General features: G+C 34.3%; 3 protein-coding genes across 3 annotated transcripts; 2 read left to right on the top strand and 1 right to left on the bottom strand.

Moving 5' to 3' along the window:
- The first annotated feature begins 163 nt into the window (after positions 1-163).
- Positions 164-7,680, top strand: LOC116773377 (synaptic vesicular amine transporter-like). The gene is made up of 11 exons (XM_032665811.2): positions 164-287; positions 523-633; positions 1,559-1,720; positions 2,754-2,927; positions 3,695-3,793; positions 4,041-4,081; positions 4,581-4,778; positions 4,994-5,152; positions 5,695-5,851; positions 7,002-7,132; positions 7,522-7,680. The coding sequence occupies exons 1-11, from the start codon at positions 164-166 to the stop codon at positions 7,603-7,605; spliced, it is 1,440 nt and encodes a 479-aa protein (XP_032521702.2). The 3' UTR covers positions 7,606-7,680.
- Positions 7,681-8,474: 794 nt separating this feature from the next.
- Positions 8,475-12,578, top strand: LOC116773639 (ciliary microtubule associated protein 1A-like). The gene is made up of 5 exons (XM_032666132.2): positions 8,475-8,607; positions 9,803-10,004; positions 10,340-10,618; positions 11,274-11,376; positions 12,229-12,578. The coding sequence occupies exons 1-5, from the start codon at positions 8,586-8,588 to the stop codon at positions 12,313-12,315; spliced, it is 693 nt and encodes a 230-aa protein (XP_032522023.1). The 5' UTR covers positions 8,475-8,585; the 3' UTR covers positions 12,316-12,578.
- On the bottom strand, positions 12,567-14,621 carry LOC116773640 (large ribosomal subunit protein mL54). The gene is made up of 3 exons (XM_032666133.2): positions 14,412-14,621; positions 13,894-14,039; positions 12,567-12,916 (listed from the first exon to the last, which is right to left on the bottom strand). The coding sequence occupies exons 1-3, from the start codon at positions 14,566-14,568 to the stop codon at positions 12,755-12,757; spliced, it is 465 nt and encodes a 154-aa protein (XP_032522024.2). The 5' UTR covers positions 14,569-14,621; the 3' UTR covers positions 12,567-12,754.
- Between the last annotated feature and the right edge of the window lie 5,189 nt (positions 14,622-19,810).

Here is a 19,810-nt window from a genome sequence, read left to right as displayed (position 1 = left end):
ACTATTTAATGGAATTCATTGAACCGAACCTGTAAATAATTTATCTCAAAGACACATCCTTTGGCGGGAAATATTATTACGGGTGCACACGCGCCGTTGGAAACTGATTGAAAACGAATTGCCTTTTATCGGACGGTCGCACGCATTGGCGACAAAGTATTAGATGCTACAGTCGGGATTCGAACTCGCGTCAAGGAGGATGTTGGAACACGCGTCCTCTGGCGCCATCACCTTCGCTTTGGTCTACTTAACATTTTTCCTAGATAATGTTTTACTCACCGTCCTTGGTTGGTTACTATTATGAAGCGTACTCTGTGACATTTTATTCAATTATTGGTACATTATTCAAAAATGTTTACCAGCGATTCACGTTGAAACTATAATTTAAATATCAATATAATAGAATTCTAAAAAAGAATCTGACAGAATTATATTAAATAATTAAACTAGTCTCGTGTGTTTTCAGCTTAATGATATTATACAAAGCAAATACAAACATATAATATATTAATTTGTCTGCAGTTCCCATTATTCCGGACTGGGTGAGAGGTGAGTCTTTGGAGCTGTGGTCGCAGCATGAGACGCCCTTGGTGAAGTTGTTGAACAATACCGTCAGACACGTTACTGATCAGGGTAAGTTAAACAGCAGCTTGAGGTGGGATTACCATCGATAAGATTATGTGGAAACCTTAAACTTTGTTTTATTAAACAGAAACATTGAGGTTCATAGAAAGATAAAAATAAAACCCTTAAAATTCCCTTAAAATAAAAAAAAAATAGTTTTGATACAACAGAACAACGTCTTTTTGTATTAAGAACTATGTCATGAATATATTAGAATAGCAAAAATGTTGGTTGGTTGCTTGTTTTATCTAAATGGGACCTTCATCCGTACAAAGACGTGCATATTATATTCAGCCAGTGTCGTAATAACAAAAATAAAACAGTCGAGATGTTGGGCGTACGTTAATTGTCGTATTTCTAACAAGAAACGCTCCTGAAATAAGTTACCAGAGAATGTCAAAAGTTGATATTCCACTATCTAAAGTTATCATTTCAATTTTCCTTTTCTATTTTCACAAAAACTATGTCAACAACTTAAGGTTATATAAACAAGATTTATAAGGCACGCAGTTCTAACTAATTAATTTTAAAGCCAACAAGTAAGAAGTATTCGAACCCAAGAATTCAGAGATCGCATCTTAAATGCTTGTACAACTAAGACATCGTACGATTTTCTCAATTCCCATATTTGCAAAACCTTTCCGTCTAGAATCAAGTCTATTTTAATTTAACCGGTCTGTATTATTGATGAATATATTAATACAAGTTTTCCATTTAAAACTATTTATTTATTTATTTAACATTGAAACTACTTTTAAACTAATTAAAATAGAAACAAATTATATAATATTATTATCGATAGGACTTCTACGCGAGTGACGATGTCACGAAGGCTCAACTGGTAAAGAGAAAACAGCACGATAATTCAAAAGTCACATATGCTATTCCTGATCTTTTCGAATTTTCCAATTTATATTCTGTTCTGTGACTCTAGGTAAACTGGTGGGAACGTCTCAGGCTATCGTGGGTGCTGTGCTGGGATCCAAGGCAGCGGCACAGTTGGCCACGGCGCCCGCGGCCGCCGCCCTCGTCATGACCAGAGGACCCACCACCTGCCTCAGACTCGCTACGGCCATACTCACGATAGCCGCTCTCAGTGAGATTCAATATATATATAGCAATAATAATTATAAGAAACTTCGACTTTTTATTCCAAAGCAATTAAATTTCTTTATATTTCGTATGATATTTCTAGACTAATGTCTTCTAGATTTCCAACAGTCCTAAGCAGGTTTTTTTTTGCTATTAAAGCCATTCAGTTGGTCGACGTCTCTCTTCTTAATTCTGAATGTTTTGTGATTGTATGGACCAATATTTAAGTCCATTTAAAATAAATAAAGCAGAGCAAATTTTCTACCGTCAATAATAGTAATTCCCTCCCCCTCATTCTCCATATGAGATACATTATAGATGATTCTACTTATCACTGTTTCCTGTGTTTATATTTTTGTGTGTCGAACGAAAATGGAACAATCTTTGTAATAATTTTTGTTACATTTAAAACTTGTTTATTAATTTCCTGAAGCCCTGTTTTCTGCAATGAATACTTAATGTTGTATTTATAATTCAGAATTACAAAAATGTCCTTAGTTTTATACGAAATATATAAAATTTTTATCTATTTTCAATTCCTTTCTTGTCATTGCTTTAGTATATGTAAAGAATGTATAGAGAGTTAGCTGTTTTAGTTCTGATTCTAAACAACATTTATTTTATTATGATAAACGAAATAATGCGTCAGACCCATGTGAGAGAATTTCCTCCCATAATGTTGACAAATGATAATAACTATTCGTTAACTAAAGAAACTCTCACGCCGGATTCTCCCAACGTCTTTGAGTCGGCATCAAATCAAACCAAAGAAAGATTAATTTCAATTCTTTTGCAGTTAATCTAAAACATCTTTTTTAAGGTATAGCACTTGCTTCGTACAAATCCAGAGTAGGTACTAATGACTGTATTTACATTTCATTATTAGTGAGGGTTGCTTCACTACCAACAATTTCATGACTTTCTTTATTATAAAATGTCAAGTATTTCAAAGAGTCCTATTTGAAATACCCACTTTCAAAGCATTACACGCGTCAACGAATACGTGACAACACAAGCAATACATGTTCATTTCGCAGCGTTCGGTGTTTGTGCTGGAGATGCTGGAGGGGGCGCGGTGTGTGCTGGGTTAGGTCGCGCCACACAGGGAGCGGGCGCGGCGCTGGCCGGTGTCGGAGGCCTAACGCTCGTGGCGCGCTCTCTGTCTGACGCGCACGGAGCACTCGCAGCTTTATTAGGAGCCGTTGCTCTTGGCACGTATTCGACCCTAATATCATCCTACCTCACCTTTAAACTGGAATATTATGAAAAGTGATAACTTTAAACTTCTTAGATTTTCTACAAGTGTTCTGTTGTGTATGTTCCGGTGTACTGTGGTTTAGTAAATACGAATGTAACTTATAATTTTTCAGTTCGTTCGTTATTATATTATGTTCTAGTCATTATTTTGCTTTAATTTTTTTCCACGTTTAGTTTAACTCTTCATAATACGATAAAAATATAACATTTTATAAGGAATATAAACAGATTCTTAAATGCAACGCAATCAGGACTTCCTATAAGAAGATACCCTGTGGAAAAAGTCTTATAAATTCTGATACAAAACAGCTAACTGGGTATCAGAATTTATCAGTTAAAAAAATATTTATAAAATTGAAAAAATTTTCTGATACAGATTTCTATAAGAATCTATCAGTTATGAGAATTTATGAGACCGTTTCCACAGGGTAAACGCATCATCTGGCATTCCTTTTGTAACAAAACGAGCCCATACGAAAGTAATTAAAATAATATTCTTAGTACAAATTCACAGAACACACGAAGCATTTCCCGATTCTCATTCAATAACCGACGCTAATACTACAATAAAAATGGAAAATTTACAATTTTTCCTAACGTTTTCCCACACAGTGTAACAATCTAGCTTGGGGTAACCAACAGCTGTTTTCATTAAGATTTACAAATAGCTTCACGCCGCCGTAACATTTATATGTGTATTTGTAGTAACGGGTTGTTTTAGGTGTTCTGGTCGGATATCCATTCGGAGGCGCCGCCTACAAGCTCTGGAGTCCGGGCGCACCGTTTCAACTGATCGCGTTTGTGCTTCTCATTAATCTCGGTATGAAGCCTTTAAAAGTCCTACTTGCTTCATGATCCTGTTAAAAATACAGACCCTTATCTGATCCTTCTAAACGCATTCGATATTTTTACCTATAGAACTTTATTGACAGTTATTCCATGGACGAATATCAGCATTTAGAGTACATGTAGTTGCTCAGAGATTTTAATTCAATTTATGAAGTATTCTTCCGCGGTTAGTGTTCTAAGAGCGGTTAGTGTAATGAATTCCTTATATTTGTTCCCAGCACTTCAGTTCCTCTATCTCAACAAAGACGAATACACAATGGTGAGTATTGAATCTGTCCAAAATAAAAACTATCTATATTTTGAACATCAGTTCCAAACACTTTGAAAACTAAAACAAATTAATAGTCAAGATTGATTTAGAGTATTTTAGAGGTTTCCCTTCCCCTTCTTTTACATAATAACGATTTCTTAATTTCCTGGAGTAACACTCTGGATGCCTGCAGAACGCGCTCACTATGTCTCGAGGTATTGTGGCGAGGTCCGGACATAGGGTTTTACGTTTTTAATAAGGGAGTCCTGGGTATTGTATTGTTGTCGGTAGATGATAAATAACAAGACCAACTGACAGACATCCTCGTCTCGCGTGTCCGTGATCGCGTTGCTGCAAAGTAACCGAAACGTCGGGAGTATGTTTTTAAAAATAATTATAAACGCGTAGTAAATCGGAAAATTCGTTTCATTTCAAGTTTTGCTTTTGCTTTCTTTTACTTCAGGTATCAAGTGATTAGCTATAATTAGACTCGTACTCATTGAATCAGATTCCGTGTGTGTGTCCTGCCCCCTGTGTTTGTCCAACTCCTCGAGACGCGTCCTCGAGCGGCATCACGTGTATGTATGTCGAGGCCCGCTCGGGGTCCACCGGCTGGTGCGCGGGTGCGGTGTTACTCACGACCAGCGTCATGGCGGCCTTGGAGCCCTGCCTGCCGCTCTGGATCATGGATAGATTCCATCCGCAGGTGAGGATAATTTGCCATTATGGTCAAATAATTTAATATTAACAGAAATATATAGTTTTGCTATATTGCCATGTCTATTAATATTTTGTGTATCAGTCATTGGGCTCCAAAGTGATGTACCTAATGGATTATTTTTCTGCATGTTCGGTTCTATTCTCGCTTGTCTCTTTGGGCTAGTCCCAGCTGAGCCGTCTGTGTTTTGTTTCTCGTGTCAGCGTTGGGCGCTAGGAGCCGTGTTCATCCCGGACAGCGCCGGTTACTTGTTGGCGAGTGTGTCGGGCGCGTGGTGGGTCGCTGTTGGGGCGGAGCGCGTGGCCGTCTCGGCAGTCGCGTGTGTGGGTCTCGCTGCCCTCGCGTTGCCGCACGCTCCATCGGTTATTACACATTAACACCTCTCACTACACGTCTCTTGTCTCTAACCCTCCAATCCCGATCACGATGTCTCGGCCAATACAGCTAACAGTCAAGTCGAAAACAAAGTCTTTAATCTTCTCGTTACCTCTCTCTATCAAATTCAAATATAGACGAATTGTTACCAGACTAACGGTAAATGTATCATAAAACAAAATAACTAACACCGATTTAAAAATGTGTTTTTGTCAATCTTAAGCGTGACTTAAACATTTACCTTTTTAAAAAGAAAAAAAGCATTTCATGAAGAGTAACTGATATTTGTAACACTATTATTAATAATTTTACACTATGAAAGCGGATAAAAAGTGAAGAATCAGAGAACCGTAAGTATTTAAAACAAATATCTACTGAAAAAACCCTAATATAAAACATCTCCGTCCCGACGTGACGGTAAATTTGTAGAACGATTAAATCACAAAAAAATCAGAGGATTTTCAAAGTAATATCATTATAGGTCCCTCGCTTTCCGAACAATCCATTGAGTGTTGATCCTTCGATCCAGGTGAGTTGGTTGTCGCTTCCTCAGCTGTTGTCTGGTCTGGGTCTGGGCGCTGCGGACGCGGCCTTAGTCCCAGCGCTCCTGGCTAGGGCTCCGCCCGCAGTCCTAGCTGCCAGGGCGGCGCTGCTACAAGCCGCTTCCAGCGCCGCGTATGCCATCGGTGAGTATTGAAAAATACATATATGGCGGTGTATCAGATGTGAGAGATATAAAAAGTCACATGATTTGACATAGCCCAAGAATATATTTTTTACAAGATTGACTAGTAAATTTTGTTATCTGAAGATTTATCATTAGCTATTTATATGTTTATTTGGTAACTAGTAAGATTTTCTTTCTTATTGTTTTGAAAATTTTTATCAGTCGACAGGCTCTAGAAAATGTCTCTACGAATTACTAAAAGTAGAAGTGAAATGTGTTTGTAGATAACATAGTGTAATTTTTTAACTCAAAGATGGTGTTGTGAAAGATTCTTTTTTTTTGTAAACTGCGTAGACGACATAAGACTTTCTCTTAATATAATTTTATACTTAAAATTTTTACTGCTTTTTTACTAAAATTACTGACAACAGTTTAGAGACAATTTTATAGCCTTTTATTTCTTAGTGGCGTAACTACGTATATAGGTCAAAAAGGACGCAGAATAGGAGGTATGGTGGTGGAAAAGGGTCACTTTGTAACTGTACTACTTGTCACACTCAGTGAGGGTATAAATACCAAGTTTCATAAAAATCAGGTCCTTATTCAGTAAGATAAAGTTCTATAAACAAGCGAATCCGGAAGAAACTTTGAAACATGGAGAAAATTGAGATGTCTTCTGTTTATGGGGACTCTTGCCCTGTCAAAACCATGGTTTACAAGGCAGAGATTCGATTGAAGTTGATCTGAGGCCCGGGCGCCCTGTCTAGATGATCGCGTCGAAAAACTTGAATAGCTCATATCGGAAGATGCCCGTTTATAGAAGCAGCTTTCAGAAATGATAGGAGTGTCAGCTACAGTATTCATTGAAACGGAACCAATAATTTTCGGATTATACATTTCGTTTAGTCTGAAGCAACCGTGATACGTCGGAAGTATGTAGTTTTTTTAAATAATAAAATACGTCTAGTATGATCCGAAAATTATTAGTTTCATTTAAGCAGCAGCGAGTTAAGTGTTGTCGCGAATTTTGGTCTCTCTGTGATGAAAACAAGAACGAAGTTTTATGCCGGTCATTCGCCGAACTGTTTGACCCACCCTCGTACTAGTTTTTATTGGATACTAAACGAACCCACCTTTTCTCTGACCAACTAATATCCTCTCACTATCAGGTCCAGTTGTGGGCGGATTGTTTTCTTGGGCGGCGGGATTTGAGAGCGCCATGATGGTATTGGGAGCCGCCAACGCAGTATACGCTGTGTTCCTGTATCGGATGCTGCGCAAATATCCGATATCAGCTCAGGTAAGATAATTAACAAATTTTAGAAATGAGGCTGTAAATTGTGTTAGAACATGGATCAGATAGCTTTAATGATGAATGGATTAGGACAATTTTCAATCCCCGATTTATAGTTACCTAGTCATTTTACTTTCTGTAGAAATATAACCATTTAGGGGTGGGAGTTGTTCCGCAGATTATTTGTATTTAAAGGGTTTTGTCAAAAACCGAAGTCATTTCAAAAAACACAACTCATATTACTGTCTGTTTGTAGTACCAGGTTACAGTATCTTGGCATTTCATTTAATAATATTCCATTCTGGACCACACTGAGTAAGAACAGCTTATTTACAATATTTATCTTGTTTCGTTGGATTTGTACAAAGTCAATTCATTGTGCCGATTTAAAACAGTGGGGTGCTTGCGAATCTCCTGAAGAGACTGATTTGGAAGGTGAAGAAATGACCCCACTGAAGACACAGAAACCGCCGCGGTGAACCTTCTGTTTAATATAAAAACACCATCAAATGTTTCAATGTTGTGCTCATAGCGTTATTCAACAAACTTCATGAATAAATCCATTGCCAAAATTAGAAGTTTTATTGTGTCAGCAAAATTTCCATCCCCTTATTTTATTTCTACTTTAAATTCGATGGCCAACATTTATGTTTCGAACTCTGAGGTAAAAATGTTTAACATAAAAACTAAACAAAGTTAAAGTAACAATAATTCCTCGGTAGTGGCTTATGTCGATACTCGAAACATAGACGTATGTACTATGTAGGTTCTTTTTAATCACTGTTTTTACATAATATATAGATATTTCTTCAAAATTAATTTACATTCATGTTATAGACATTTACTACGGCTTTATTTTCTATAATCATATTTATTTATAATATATTTACCAAATTTCTGAGACTTTCTATGAATAATCTATAGTAAATAAAACTTATTTCGAAAGATAACAAAAAATACAATATGTATTATTATAATCGATATTAGAAGGTAACAATTTTAAAGAAAAAAAAAAAGTAATAAAAATTCTCTTCTCACACTTCTAAATAAATTTAGTGTTACAAAGGTAAATTCAGAATTCATTAACAGGACTGCAATTTATGTGGTTACGTAAGTACCTACATTTATTATTTGATATTGCTTGATGCTCCAGTAAATTTTTATCAACGATAATATTTAATTTCAGGATTTATTTCAAAATTATTATTATTACAAGTTAATGAAATTGTTTAATCATTTTTGACTGTTATCTGTCTTAGGCGTGTTATAACCATAAAATGAAAAAAAAATTAAAACAAGCTAGAGACCTCTTTACGATATTTGTCATTATTTCTAAATTTAAATTATAATGCCGTCATTTTGACGTTACACAAACAAGACTCAGACGCGTCAACATTATGTATTAGTTAGTAATAAGAAATTTTCTGTGTTTTCAAAATTGTCTGTTTAAAGCAACACCATGGCCTGCAAAAAACCCTTGGGTAACGTTTACATACATAATATGACAGTTGACTAATGGTTTTATATTCTTACTAAAATTTGCATCAAGGTGCAATAAAATACATTTAGTGTCTTCACGTTTTTTTTTATAGTATACATAGTATTGATGCAATTTTCTATGTAAGCAAACACTTCCTCAAAAAAACACCACCGATTTATTTGACATAACGAGAGTTCATTCGAACAATGGTCACAGATAAACAGTTCGTTCATGCATAGATATATTTTTTTACCAATACCAAAGAAACGCCCTGAACGCATTTTATGAGAATATCAATAAAATTATAACAACCACAGCTACTAAACATTCTTTATATTCTTTATTCATAATCCAAATACCTAATATAATGGATTTGAGAGGAAAAACATTTTAACGACATACAGTGTAGAGGTTTGTCATTCATAAATCCTATAATTTTTTCACACTAATAAAATACTTTGGAACTTTCGGTGAAGTTCGTGATTCAAATTCTTACTAGGTGTGCGGTTGTTTGTTTGTTTGAAATCGTTTACTTAACTGTCACAACTGCGCCTGATTGCAAAAAGTTCTTTATATACAGACCTCAAATTTTAATTAAAAATAAAGAAATAAAGCTATATTGTCGGTTTTAACTCTGGAACTAAAGATGTCGAGTAAAAAATAGGAATATCAATATGAAAGCTCTCGATGACTTCCAGACCATCGCGATCCAAATACTTGGAGAATAAGTTTCATCGCTCATTTAGCCACAGAGCCTAGCTCTAACTATACCTCGCACACGGGCTGGCTCGACCGCGGAACTGCCACCCTCTCACAGAAGATCGGCGTAAAATAGCCTTTAATGGCTGCGTTTCGTCCGATGAGCGAGAAAGCCGGTGCTCTTGCCCTATTCCCAACATTATCACATCAACCCAACATGGCAATGCATCCACAACATATCTTATGTTGCGGATGTACATGTGGACCACCTTTCTCATAAAGAACCCTCTCTTTCTATAAAATAAAACTAAAACTAATACTAATACCATTCACATCTCGTCTGCCCGTGATCCCGGTTGCTGAAAAGTAACCGAAACGTCAGGAATGTGTCGTTTAAAATAACAAAAATTCGCGAACTAAATCCAAAAAGGTATTAGTTTTATTTAAATGTCTCGCGGAAGTCTTAGATCTCATTACCCTCTAATTCTATGTTCAAGGTCCTGGTCCCGGAGCCTACGCACTTCCAACGACAGTAGGGTTCCCATCCCACGATCCTTCTCGCTACAGGAACCCCATGTACTCTTTCGGGATCAACGCTGGTTTCCGAGTAAAGCAACTTGGACCCGGTCCAGCCTATCGCATAGATCGCGTCACGAGAGACGGACTCGTCTCCTCGCCAGCTTGGAGCTTCGGAGCTAGGTGAGTGGAGGAAATATAAAGCTTCAAATATTAAAAAACGAATCTTCTCATCATTCTACGGATTCACCGTGCGGGTGCCATCGCGTTGCAGGGAGAGGAGCTTCAACAGTGCCTGGGACTTGCGACCCAGGTGTAAAGTTTAAGGGGCGCCTGTCTAACGCTCGTTAAACGCTCACCTCCACCGTCAAAGCTCCTCTCTAAAATAACCAAATTTGAAACTAGTTATTAGTTCTCTTAGGCCGAAATTGAAATTAAAACCTTTCACAAACCCTAATAAAATTTGATTATTTCCTACAAATTCTTTTGTTTTTTCAACTAATATTTGGTAAATCTAGGTTTCCAACTCGTTCGACATTGAGAACCCCAGGTCCGGGAGCGCACGCGCCAGAACGCTGTCCACCAACCAAGGAGCCCCGTGCACCCCAATATTCCATGGGGGCGAGATTGGGCTTCGCCCTCAAGCGAGTAGGGCCAGCTTCTAACGCATACGCCTTAAGACTAGGTCCCGGTACGCCGGCGTACACGATGGGAGCGAGGGTTGGATTCAATCCGAAAGCGAAGTCACCAGGCCCAGCAGTATACTTCCAAAGGGATGTGGATGTTTACAAAACAAGGTTAGTCTTTTTGATATTAGATCTAGGAATAAAATCATGACTATAGGTGATAAAGTGTTGATAATATTCTAGATAATTCACACGCAATAGTCTTCCTTTTTTGTATTTGTATATAGATTGATAAAATTTTAAAAACAGAGATCCAATAATTTTAAAAAATAACTTGCTATCTCGTTTTTCTATTGGTTTAAAATCAATTTAATATATTTCATGACTCCACGTTTTCTCCCCATTTAAATGCGGATGTTTTCTCGTCTCGTTCAAGTTTAGGATAGTATTAACGATATATAAACAAAACATGAACACTTCGTTGATAATCTAAAATTGAATAGAAAGCCAAGCTATTATTGGATTTATTAAAACATTTTTATCCGATCTTAAAACGTGACCACTATGAGATGTCAGCTTTTCGCAAGTATTCGTTTAAATAAAACTAATTTATTCGTATTTCGTTAACCGTACTTCGCTTTTATTTTCATCTCGTATATCCGTGATCACAGTTGCAGTTGAAGTAATCGAAACGTCGGGAGAACGTAGTTTAAAATAATAAAAAAAATGCGTAGTAATCGGAAAATATTAGTTTTATTTATTTATGATCGTTCATTGGTCTTAATAATAGTTAAATAATAATGTTTTGCTTGTGACTATCTATCAGATCTCCTCGTTATACTCTCGGTGCGCGCTCTGAGGGTGCCGGGAAGCCGACGAAAGCCCCCGGACCAGCCACGTATCCGCCGAATTTATATAACACAAAGAAGGTAAAAAAACTCTTTATAAACACAGTCATATGATAATAAACGAGCAAATACTCACCTCGTACCCTAACCACAAGTCCACATGATAGTTACGACACGTTACTGTCGAGTTAAGTACGAGAATACAAAACCTTAAACTTTCTTGCTACTATACACTCTGGATCTAAGCTATTTGCTAACTCCATATGCATTATCATTCTGAGAACTATGGAAACTAAGAGTGAAAAAAAACACGAAAACTACAGTAACAAAGTATAATCTATATCGCTACATTACACATAAAATTTAAAAAGGCTAATTGACTGAATATACCACACGGGTGTCCAGTGTTACAGGTTAAAAATATTATATAATATACCTTGTGATAATTTAAAACATTAAATATTCCGTCTGTTCATCAAAAAGAAAGGTAATTGGGAAATGGAAATGATTCGGCAATATATCGTTTTTATTTTCGCACTAGCTTATGCCCGTGTCTGCAACCGCGTTGATTAATATAAGTTTATTATATAAAAGAAAACTTACAGAACACGTGCTTATAAATGGAGAAATAACAATATTTTTTTTTACGTACAGACCAAATGTTTAGAACGAGTATTTTACCATATTTACGTTTTGACAACAGACACAAAAGACGTTTCATATTATTGGTTCTGAAGGGATTGACCTAGACTGTAAAATTCAGTTTTTTTTATATATAAAATAATCTTCACAATTCTACTTCAATTCTATTTTACATCAGTCTATGATTTACATGTGTAATACAACTAATAATATGTAAATTAGTTTATTATATACAACAATACTCTTTTGGATGTATGTACAATACCTTTGCATTCTTTAATGACGTTTCAGAATCCATATTCCTACTCGTTTGGTACCAAGCATGGTGATTACGCGCCGCCAATGATCATCAAAGAAGACACGATGGATTGTTTATGAATCAAGAAATGAAGAAATAATAACACTTGTGATGAAATAAAGCCATTTGAACGTGTTCATAATAATGTAAATGGTTCCAAATTCATAAGATTTCAATCATATCTGTATAATTGTATAAAAAAAATGTATAACTTTAAAATGTACATTATGAAGGCGGAATGAGAAATCTCGTGTGATATCGTCACTATGTAATGTTGTGTAATGTTAAAATGTAAAAGGTTTTGTTTCATCAAATTAATCAAATAAAATACTTGTTTCTGCAATGCTTTATTTGTAAAACATATTTACTTCAACACAGACTCGAGTAACCTCTATGATACAATCTAATGGCTGAAAGTTATCAGCAATGCTCTTACCACAAGAATGCACAGTCGAATCAAACTTAGGTAATTGTACTGATGACTAAAATTAACTTTATAATTCTCCCTATAAACTACTTCTAGAACTTTCTCATAGATCGTAGACGATTGTTTCGTCTCATACCCTCTGTACGCACTCTTAACCAATACTGCTTTGTGTTTGGATCTAAATCTTCAATGCGAGGTGCTTTACCAGTGTTCAAACTCCACAGCCATTCAGGATATTCACTGTCCGGTTTAATCTATACACAAATCAATATTTAGATAATACTATATAGGAATTAACATTTATAAATAAAAACAGTCATTTATGTTTCATAGATTAATAACACATTACTTTTAATATTAACACAGCATACATGATGTGTCTACTACTTACTACTACTACTACAGCTACTTGATTTATAAAAAAACTTACTTAATCAGGCATAGTACAATTTATCGTCCACACAGCTAATTGGAGTTCTATAGTCATTTTTTTAATTACTTTATGAATGTATCTTTCGTATGAATCCAAACATTATAAACAATTCATTTTGGGAAAAATCATTATTCAAAGAAAGTGGTCATTGTAAGCCCTATACCCGTCTGTCGGTAGTATGATATGGACACTGTTTCCATTATACAAGAGATGATTTGGAAATAAAAATATAAATTATTATTTATAACAAAAATAACATTCTACGTTTTTTTACAATATTAACGTTTTGTAATAGTGTAAAAAAAAAAATGAATCATTTATTATAAACATGTGACTGCACAGTTTCACAAAACAGTTAATTTATTGCCGCAATACCACATTGACAATAAAAAAATTCAGTTGCAGGACCACATCTCACACATCTATCAATTTGTGTTATGTTTTCATTCATTGTTGGTTATCGTAAAGTGATCAAAGTTCAAACTATGCAGTTTCTAATTTAAAATAGGGATAATGGAAACAAATTATAAAACGTCGGAGAGCTCCTTAATAGGCATAGTGCATAATGAGACCACTTTTTTTTCCTAATTTAATTTTTTTTTAAGAAACAGATCTTAGGTATACATTGTACAGGTAAAAATTAAGAACACACCATATTAAAAATATGATTTAATGCCCGTTCACTTAGGGCCTGATTAAGGGTTAAATAAGGAATTTTTTTTATATAAAATCATAATTTGTAAATTGCCATATTAATCTAAGTACAGAATAATGACTATATCACCCTGTATCACCCACCTGTACATCTTCCCCGGTAACATATATATTGGATCCGCAAACATAATTGACTAATTTTTCTGGATCTGTTTCCACTGGCAACTCCTTCTTTTCCATAGTACTTAGCTTGCCAGCCTTTTTCTTGCCTTTACCCAACCCTAGAACACCTATTTAAAGGACAGATACCAAATTATTAATTTTCTTTTTATATTATTGTGTAACATAAATTATTTAATCGACGGTGAACACATTTTTATTATCTTATTGATAATAACTCTCATTATAGATATAGTTATGAGAGTATAAAGGTTTAATTTCAACTCAGCTTTATATAAGTCAATACTATTTTTCTTAATCATCATGTTTATAAAAATTCCCGACGTAAACATTTTAATTGTTTATGAAATTATGTAAGTCTCTATCAACTAAAAATCTGCATGTATATAAAAAAAATTTAGGGCTTTTATTAACATGTAGAATATATATAATATAATAATAATTTGTATTATAAAGTCAAACTATAAAAAATAATCAAATACCTCCAGCAGCACTAGTTGTTTTTTTTGCCGCATAGTTTGTTTTATAAGTATGAAACTTAGCTTTGTTCACTGAGTATATAACTCTAGAGGCATGCGATTGAAACATTTGATGCCGTAAACATGTATATATCTGGGAAAAATTGCATATGATAGACATTTTTTATTAATTTACTATGTTATAAAGGTTATATTAGACAATAAGAATATAGAAAGATCAAATATGCCAGCTGTCATTATGACGATTTAGACATAAAATCTTACGTTTCTTTACATAGAAAACTTTAATGTAAAGCAAACTTATAAATATTATAAGTTTAAAAAATTATAACCGAGGTTATTAAGTTCCATTAAAATGTGTTCTATAGCTTTAATCGACATTGATAAAAAATATAAAACAAAAATGAGAAATTAAAGAGTATAAAAAAATTAAATGTCTGAATATTCTAAAATATTTTCAGTTATTGTATAGTGTGTAATTGCGACTATGACTTAATAAAATTTTTATAAAGCAAATAATATTAAAAAATCTATTTAAAAAAGGATATGAATATAGTTCCAAAACGATACATACATATTATTTTGGAGTAGCACAGTTTAAAATTTATTTATCATGCCTGACCGTTCCTTCAGTTTCCAATTTGAATTAATAGTTATATAACAACATAATATATACACATAGTTTTTATTAAAATATGCGATTCATTTATCATGTTATTTTATATTAAATCTTTAAAATCGATTATAAATTATTTTGGGACAAAATGAAAGTCTGCCTTATGCTCTGGAAAAAAAATCCTGCTAGAGTATTCATTTAAATAAAAGTAATATTTTTGGATTATTAAGCATTTTTATTACTTTGAACTACATACTCCCGACATTTCGGTTACTTTGCAGTATCCGTGAGCACGGGTAGACGAGATGAGAATTTTTATATATGAGACACTCTCATAAAAAAAGCGTTGAAACCTGAAAATATTAAATATAAATTTTGAAAAAACTAAATCTTGGTGGCCTTAATTTTTTCAAATTTTATCCCAAAATTTATGTTGGTGTTTGTTCAAACAAGTCATGCGATTTTGTCAAACTATGTAGGCCGTGCAAGCCCAAATGTATCTCACTCATGGTGTCAAAAGTATTGCAGGTGTGCAATAGCTGAAATAGAGACTTTTCCATATCTATAAAGCGTAATTATAGAATGGGGAGGCTATTTTCAAAAGAGGAATTATATCAGACTTTTTGTTGCATTCGAGAAAAACTATCAGCAGATAAGGGGTAAATGACACTATGAGCTATTAAAGGAGTGACAATATAATATTAAATGTTTGAAGAATTATTATCAAACTTATAAAATCGTTCGGATGAAATATGACTTTGGATAAAATAGAAGATCCGCAGCACACTAGTAAAAAGATTTCAAATAATATCAGTACTGTTTTTTAATGTTTAAATTTTTTTTTTGCATTTCTATTCAGTTCATGCACTTAATATTGTTGCTCTCAGCAATATATTAAATTTATTGATTATGAAAAAAAGATTAAAAAAAAATGCTATCATTAGTCATATTGACAGCAGATATTGATGGAAATAATGCAGATAATGATTGAACAGGATAAGGACAATAATTGAAAGAATTGAATAAAACAGCATCACAACAAAATCATAACAATGGCCATGTCACAGACTATGTTTATAGTCTGTTGTGTGGGCGCGTTTGTGCTCGTAGTATTGGTGGTATGGGGAATATTCAAAATTGTTCCTTCCCTACGTGGCGGAAGAAGTGCGGAATTAGATTTAATATAGTTTTATTTTTTTAAGACATTTTAAATATTTATGTTTATAAATTTAGATGATTCTACTTACGTGACGACGGATGATGGATTAGCATTTCCTTTCCCGGGTAAGGAAAGGCGCTAGCCTGGAGGGAGTAATGTTGAACAGATCAAATGCCCGAAATAGTAAAGAAACAGTTTGTCAGTGTTTACTTTGTACTTGTGTTCTATAGTAGATGGTGGATTCGGATTATGGCTTAACACGCTACCGATCTAAGCAATGCTAATTTTATTTGAGTGATTTATTTACATTTAAGTTACCTTGTTCATATATAAAGAGGTATTTACACATATATAATCTGTTGGAGCCAAAATTAAACTTAAGATAAATGTTATTTATAAATTTTGTACGTCAAATACACCTTAACCATGTAAAAACATCTTCTCATTTTAATATGAATAAAAATCATTGGTTTTATTTTATTTGATCATGGGTTCATATATATTGATACCTATATTTGTATTGATATTTGTTTGAATTCCATTTATGAAATAATTGTTTAATAGTCTAAAACATAACTTATTATGGTATTGCGTCGAGTTACTTGTAAGTGGATTGTGACTCAAACTCAAATGTATGTAATTAATAGGGACGAAGTTTTGCACTTGACAGGTATGGTAACAAAATTTAATAAAAAGCGTCCCTTCTGATTGCAGCGAAGTCGTGGAGTACAGTATGATATTCTTTAATTTTAACTAGATATCAGGAACCCCTCTGGTGGTGGTCAAGCAGACCTGCCGTAAAATGAATTTACCGCCTTGTCCATCAATTAGTTAAACTAGTTAGGTATTCAGATTTATATTTAATATGTGTACGGTATTTAAATACTTACCCTGGCAATTTAAAACACGGCCTTTGAGTTAGATTGAGATTTTTGTAGGTAGTAGAGTCTAGCTATGGTCAAGTATCTACAACTCGAATATCGTCTGGCTGAACCGGGGCCGTACCACCCTCTGACAGAAGATCGACGTGAAGTAGTCTTTAATGGCTGCGTTTCATCCCATGAGTGAGAGAGCCGGTTGTCCTTTCCATTTTCCCACCTTTTCCTCTCCCTCCCTACAGACAAGGTCAACAACACATATGGAACGGTGGAACATGGGCGACGGTGACTATTTTCCACCAGATAAGCCGTCTGCCCGTTTGCCGCATTTGAAATAATAAATAAGGTTTTTTCTCCTATAAAATGACTGCATAGCGTTTGCCTGTCATTCCATCCGAGGTAAGTGGAAATGAAATCGTAGGTAGTGACCGCAGTATCTCATTAACAGCCTATTCAGTTTAACCATGAAGACATTTGATTTAAACTTGGGACGAAACACAAACGCAGACAAACTGTTCTAATCCTTTGAAGGGCCTACGAGGAAGTAGGAAGCGTATCGTATATGCGAGGAAGATCTATAACAAAAGGAGACTTGCCATGCGTCTGGTCATTTGATGGCAAAAAAATATAGAGAAAATAAATTTTGTAATTCCTGTGCAATCTCTAAAGTGTATCCTATTAAATGTGTGTCCACTTTACGCCTGTGCTGAAAGCTGACTAGATGATTTTCAACCAAAACCAGTGACCAATAAATCTTTTGCATGTCTCCCCACAGAGTCAAAGCAGTGAGGTGACAGCAACAGCAGCAGCTTTAGCAGCTCCTGCCCAAATGTGACAACAGCATTCCACCCAAGACTGGAACTGTGCTTTTTAATGGATAAAAAAGCTATGAGGTACTGTCATATTTTTGCAAAGACTCCTAGATTCTTTACTGCTACGTTATCTTTGGACTTAATGAATCGTCCAAAGAGAAAGTTCGGAAATACCTCATTACCTAATAACTGATGGTGGTCAGTGAGTTCCAAGGATACCTTATGAAAAGAAAGTCTCAGGGGGAACGGCCTATTCTTAGCTGTGAAAAGACATGTTATGTATTTTGTTGGTGTTAAATTCACAAAATTGGTTATTGTCCTTTTGTAAAGTATCTGCTTGTAAATCTAGTATCTGTGCAAAAGAAAGCCATGCAGATCCTGCTAACTATCGTCTGATTGCAATTACCTCATAATCTTCAAGATTAAGGAAAGTATGTTGAACGGAACCTCTTAACATACGTAGATAAAGATTTTATCAGTAACTAACAATAAGAGTTCCGCCGAAATCGGTTGGCGGGAGGAGTTTTGGTACACTCCACACATGTATAGAAGGAAACTAGAAAACAAAAGTGAAATTCTTGCAGTTTCACTTGACGTCTCCACAGCTTATGACATGGTTGGGCACAATAGCCTTATTGGTAAGTTTTTTAACTATGGCACATACTAATTCCGAGGATTTTTCCCATTCTCTCTACGAGTAGTTGTTTACGGCTATTCTTCTAAGCCTCTCGTAGTCAATGCATTGGTTCCTCAGGAGCTCAGTCTTTTCCGCAAATCCATTTTTACGCGACTTCAGTGGTAGTTTTTTAAAGCAGATGACAGGGCAATTGTGGAGTGTTATCAATAGAGCTGAGGGCCACCGAGATCGTAGTTTTAAAGAAAGGCCATGGTAAAGCGCCTTAATGTAAGCTTCATATTATATATGCTACTTATATGACTAAGAAATTTTACTTCAACAGATATTATCATCTTTTGACAATTTTTTTTTTGGTGTCAAAAGTAATATCAAATGAGAGTAATGCTATAGTCTAGACTCTAGTTTGTTCATGTATTGCATTATAATATAAATTGTCATTCATATAATTTTAATATATCATGGTTTATTTTAAATCAATTCACAAATGAATAAAACATTGCTAGAATTTAACTAACTTATTAAAATAACTAACTAACTTATAAAAATTAAATATAAGACTTTAAATTATTTTTTTTTTGGTACAAGAATTCAAACCTGTTATCTTTAGAATATTGCTTTGAGTTGCTTTGTTAACTAAGCTATGATGCATTATCTATAATTGCTGAATTAAGGTTTCGATATTTTTTAACACTTTTTTGGTGTTACATTTACGATGGACCCAGCACGAGCATGTTGAATCCATTTAATGCTAAGAAGTTTCATCTCTGTCTCTTGAAATATTTACATACACTTGATTTTTTTCTTAAATAAATGGAAGAAATATACTCAAAGTGCCTGATCTTTCTATTAAAATTCTTGTTAGCATTAAACCTACATAGCCATTTTGAATTATAAGTACATAATATATTTAAAGCCAAGTGAAATTAATAATAATACTTTTTCTTATTGCATCAATTTATTGAGAGTAATTGTTAGAATGTCATACAATAATAAAGAGAAATCTTTTATAGGATTGTTCTTTACTCAAAATTGTCCATCTATAGAATAAAATATTGAGTGATAAATGTATAGTGTAGAAAACGTCACTGATTTTATTTATTATAGATTTAAAATGTTATTTAATAGCTTTGTTTAATCCAATTTATGAAAATAAATTAGAACCGTAGCTTATATGCAAACATCCAGCAATAATTAATGATATGTCGTTTGGTTGGTGGTTTCGTGTTTGAACTTTAAAATATAAAGCTTCCAAGGAATAAAAATTACAAATTTGTTTTATTAACTTAAAAGAAATAAAGAA

This window comes from Danaus plexippus (assembly GCF_018135715.1).
Source record: "Danaus plexippus chromosome 22 unlocalized genomic scaffold, MEX_DaPlex mxdp_27, whole genome shotgun sequence".
Lineage (NCBI taxonomy): Eukaryota > Metazoa > Arthropoda > Insecta > Lepidoptera > Nymphalidae > Danaus > Danaus plexippus.
This window is presented reverse-complemented; position numbering and strand designations above follow the sequence as displayed.

What these genes read in the sequence shown, in the direction of transcription:
- LOC116773377 (XM_032665811.2), top strand. Translation starts at nt 164, where the DNA reads ATGCTACAGTCGGGATTCGAACTCGCGTCAAGGAGGATGTTGGAACAC. An exon ending in ACTCACGATAGCCGCTCTCA is followed by an intron (nt 1,721 to 2,753) that starts GTGAGATTCAAT and finishes TTCATTTCGCAG; the next exon opens with CGTTCGGTGTTTGTGCTGGA. An exon ending in ATTAGGAGCCGTTGCTCTTG is followed by an intron (nt 2,928 to 3,694) that starts GCACGTATTCGA and finishes GGGTTGTTTTAG; the next exon opens with GTGTTCTGGTCGGATATCCA.
- LOC116773640 (XM_032666133.2), bottom strand. Translation starts at nt 14,568, where the DNA reads ATGTCTATCATATGCAATTTTTCCCAGATATATACATGTTTACGGCAT. An exon ending in AACAACTAGTGCTGCTGGAG is followed by an intron (nt 14,040 to 14,411) that starts GTATTTGATTAT and finishes TCCTTTAAATAG; the next exon opens with GTGTTCTAGGGTTGGGTAAA. An exon ending in TTACCGGGGAAGATGTACAG is followed by an intron (nt 12,917 to 13,893) that starts GTGGGTGATACA and finishes ATTTGTGTATAG; the next exon opens with ATTAAACCGGACAGTGAATA.
- LOC116773639 (XM_032666132.2), top strand. Translation starts at nt 8,586, where the DNA reads ATGGCCTGCAAAAAACCCTTGG. An exon ending in GGCCTGCAAAAAACCCTTGG is followed by an intron (nt 8,608 to 9,802) that starts GTAACGTTTACA and finishes TCTATGTTCAAG; the next exon opens with GTCCTGGTCCCGGAGCCTAC. An exon ending in ATTTATATAACACAAAGAAG is followed by an intron (nt 11,377 to 12,228) that starts GTAAAAAAACTC and finishes ATGACGTTTCAG; the next exon opens with AATCCATATTCCTACTCGTT.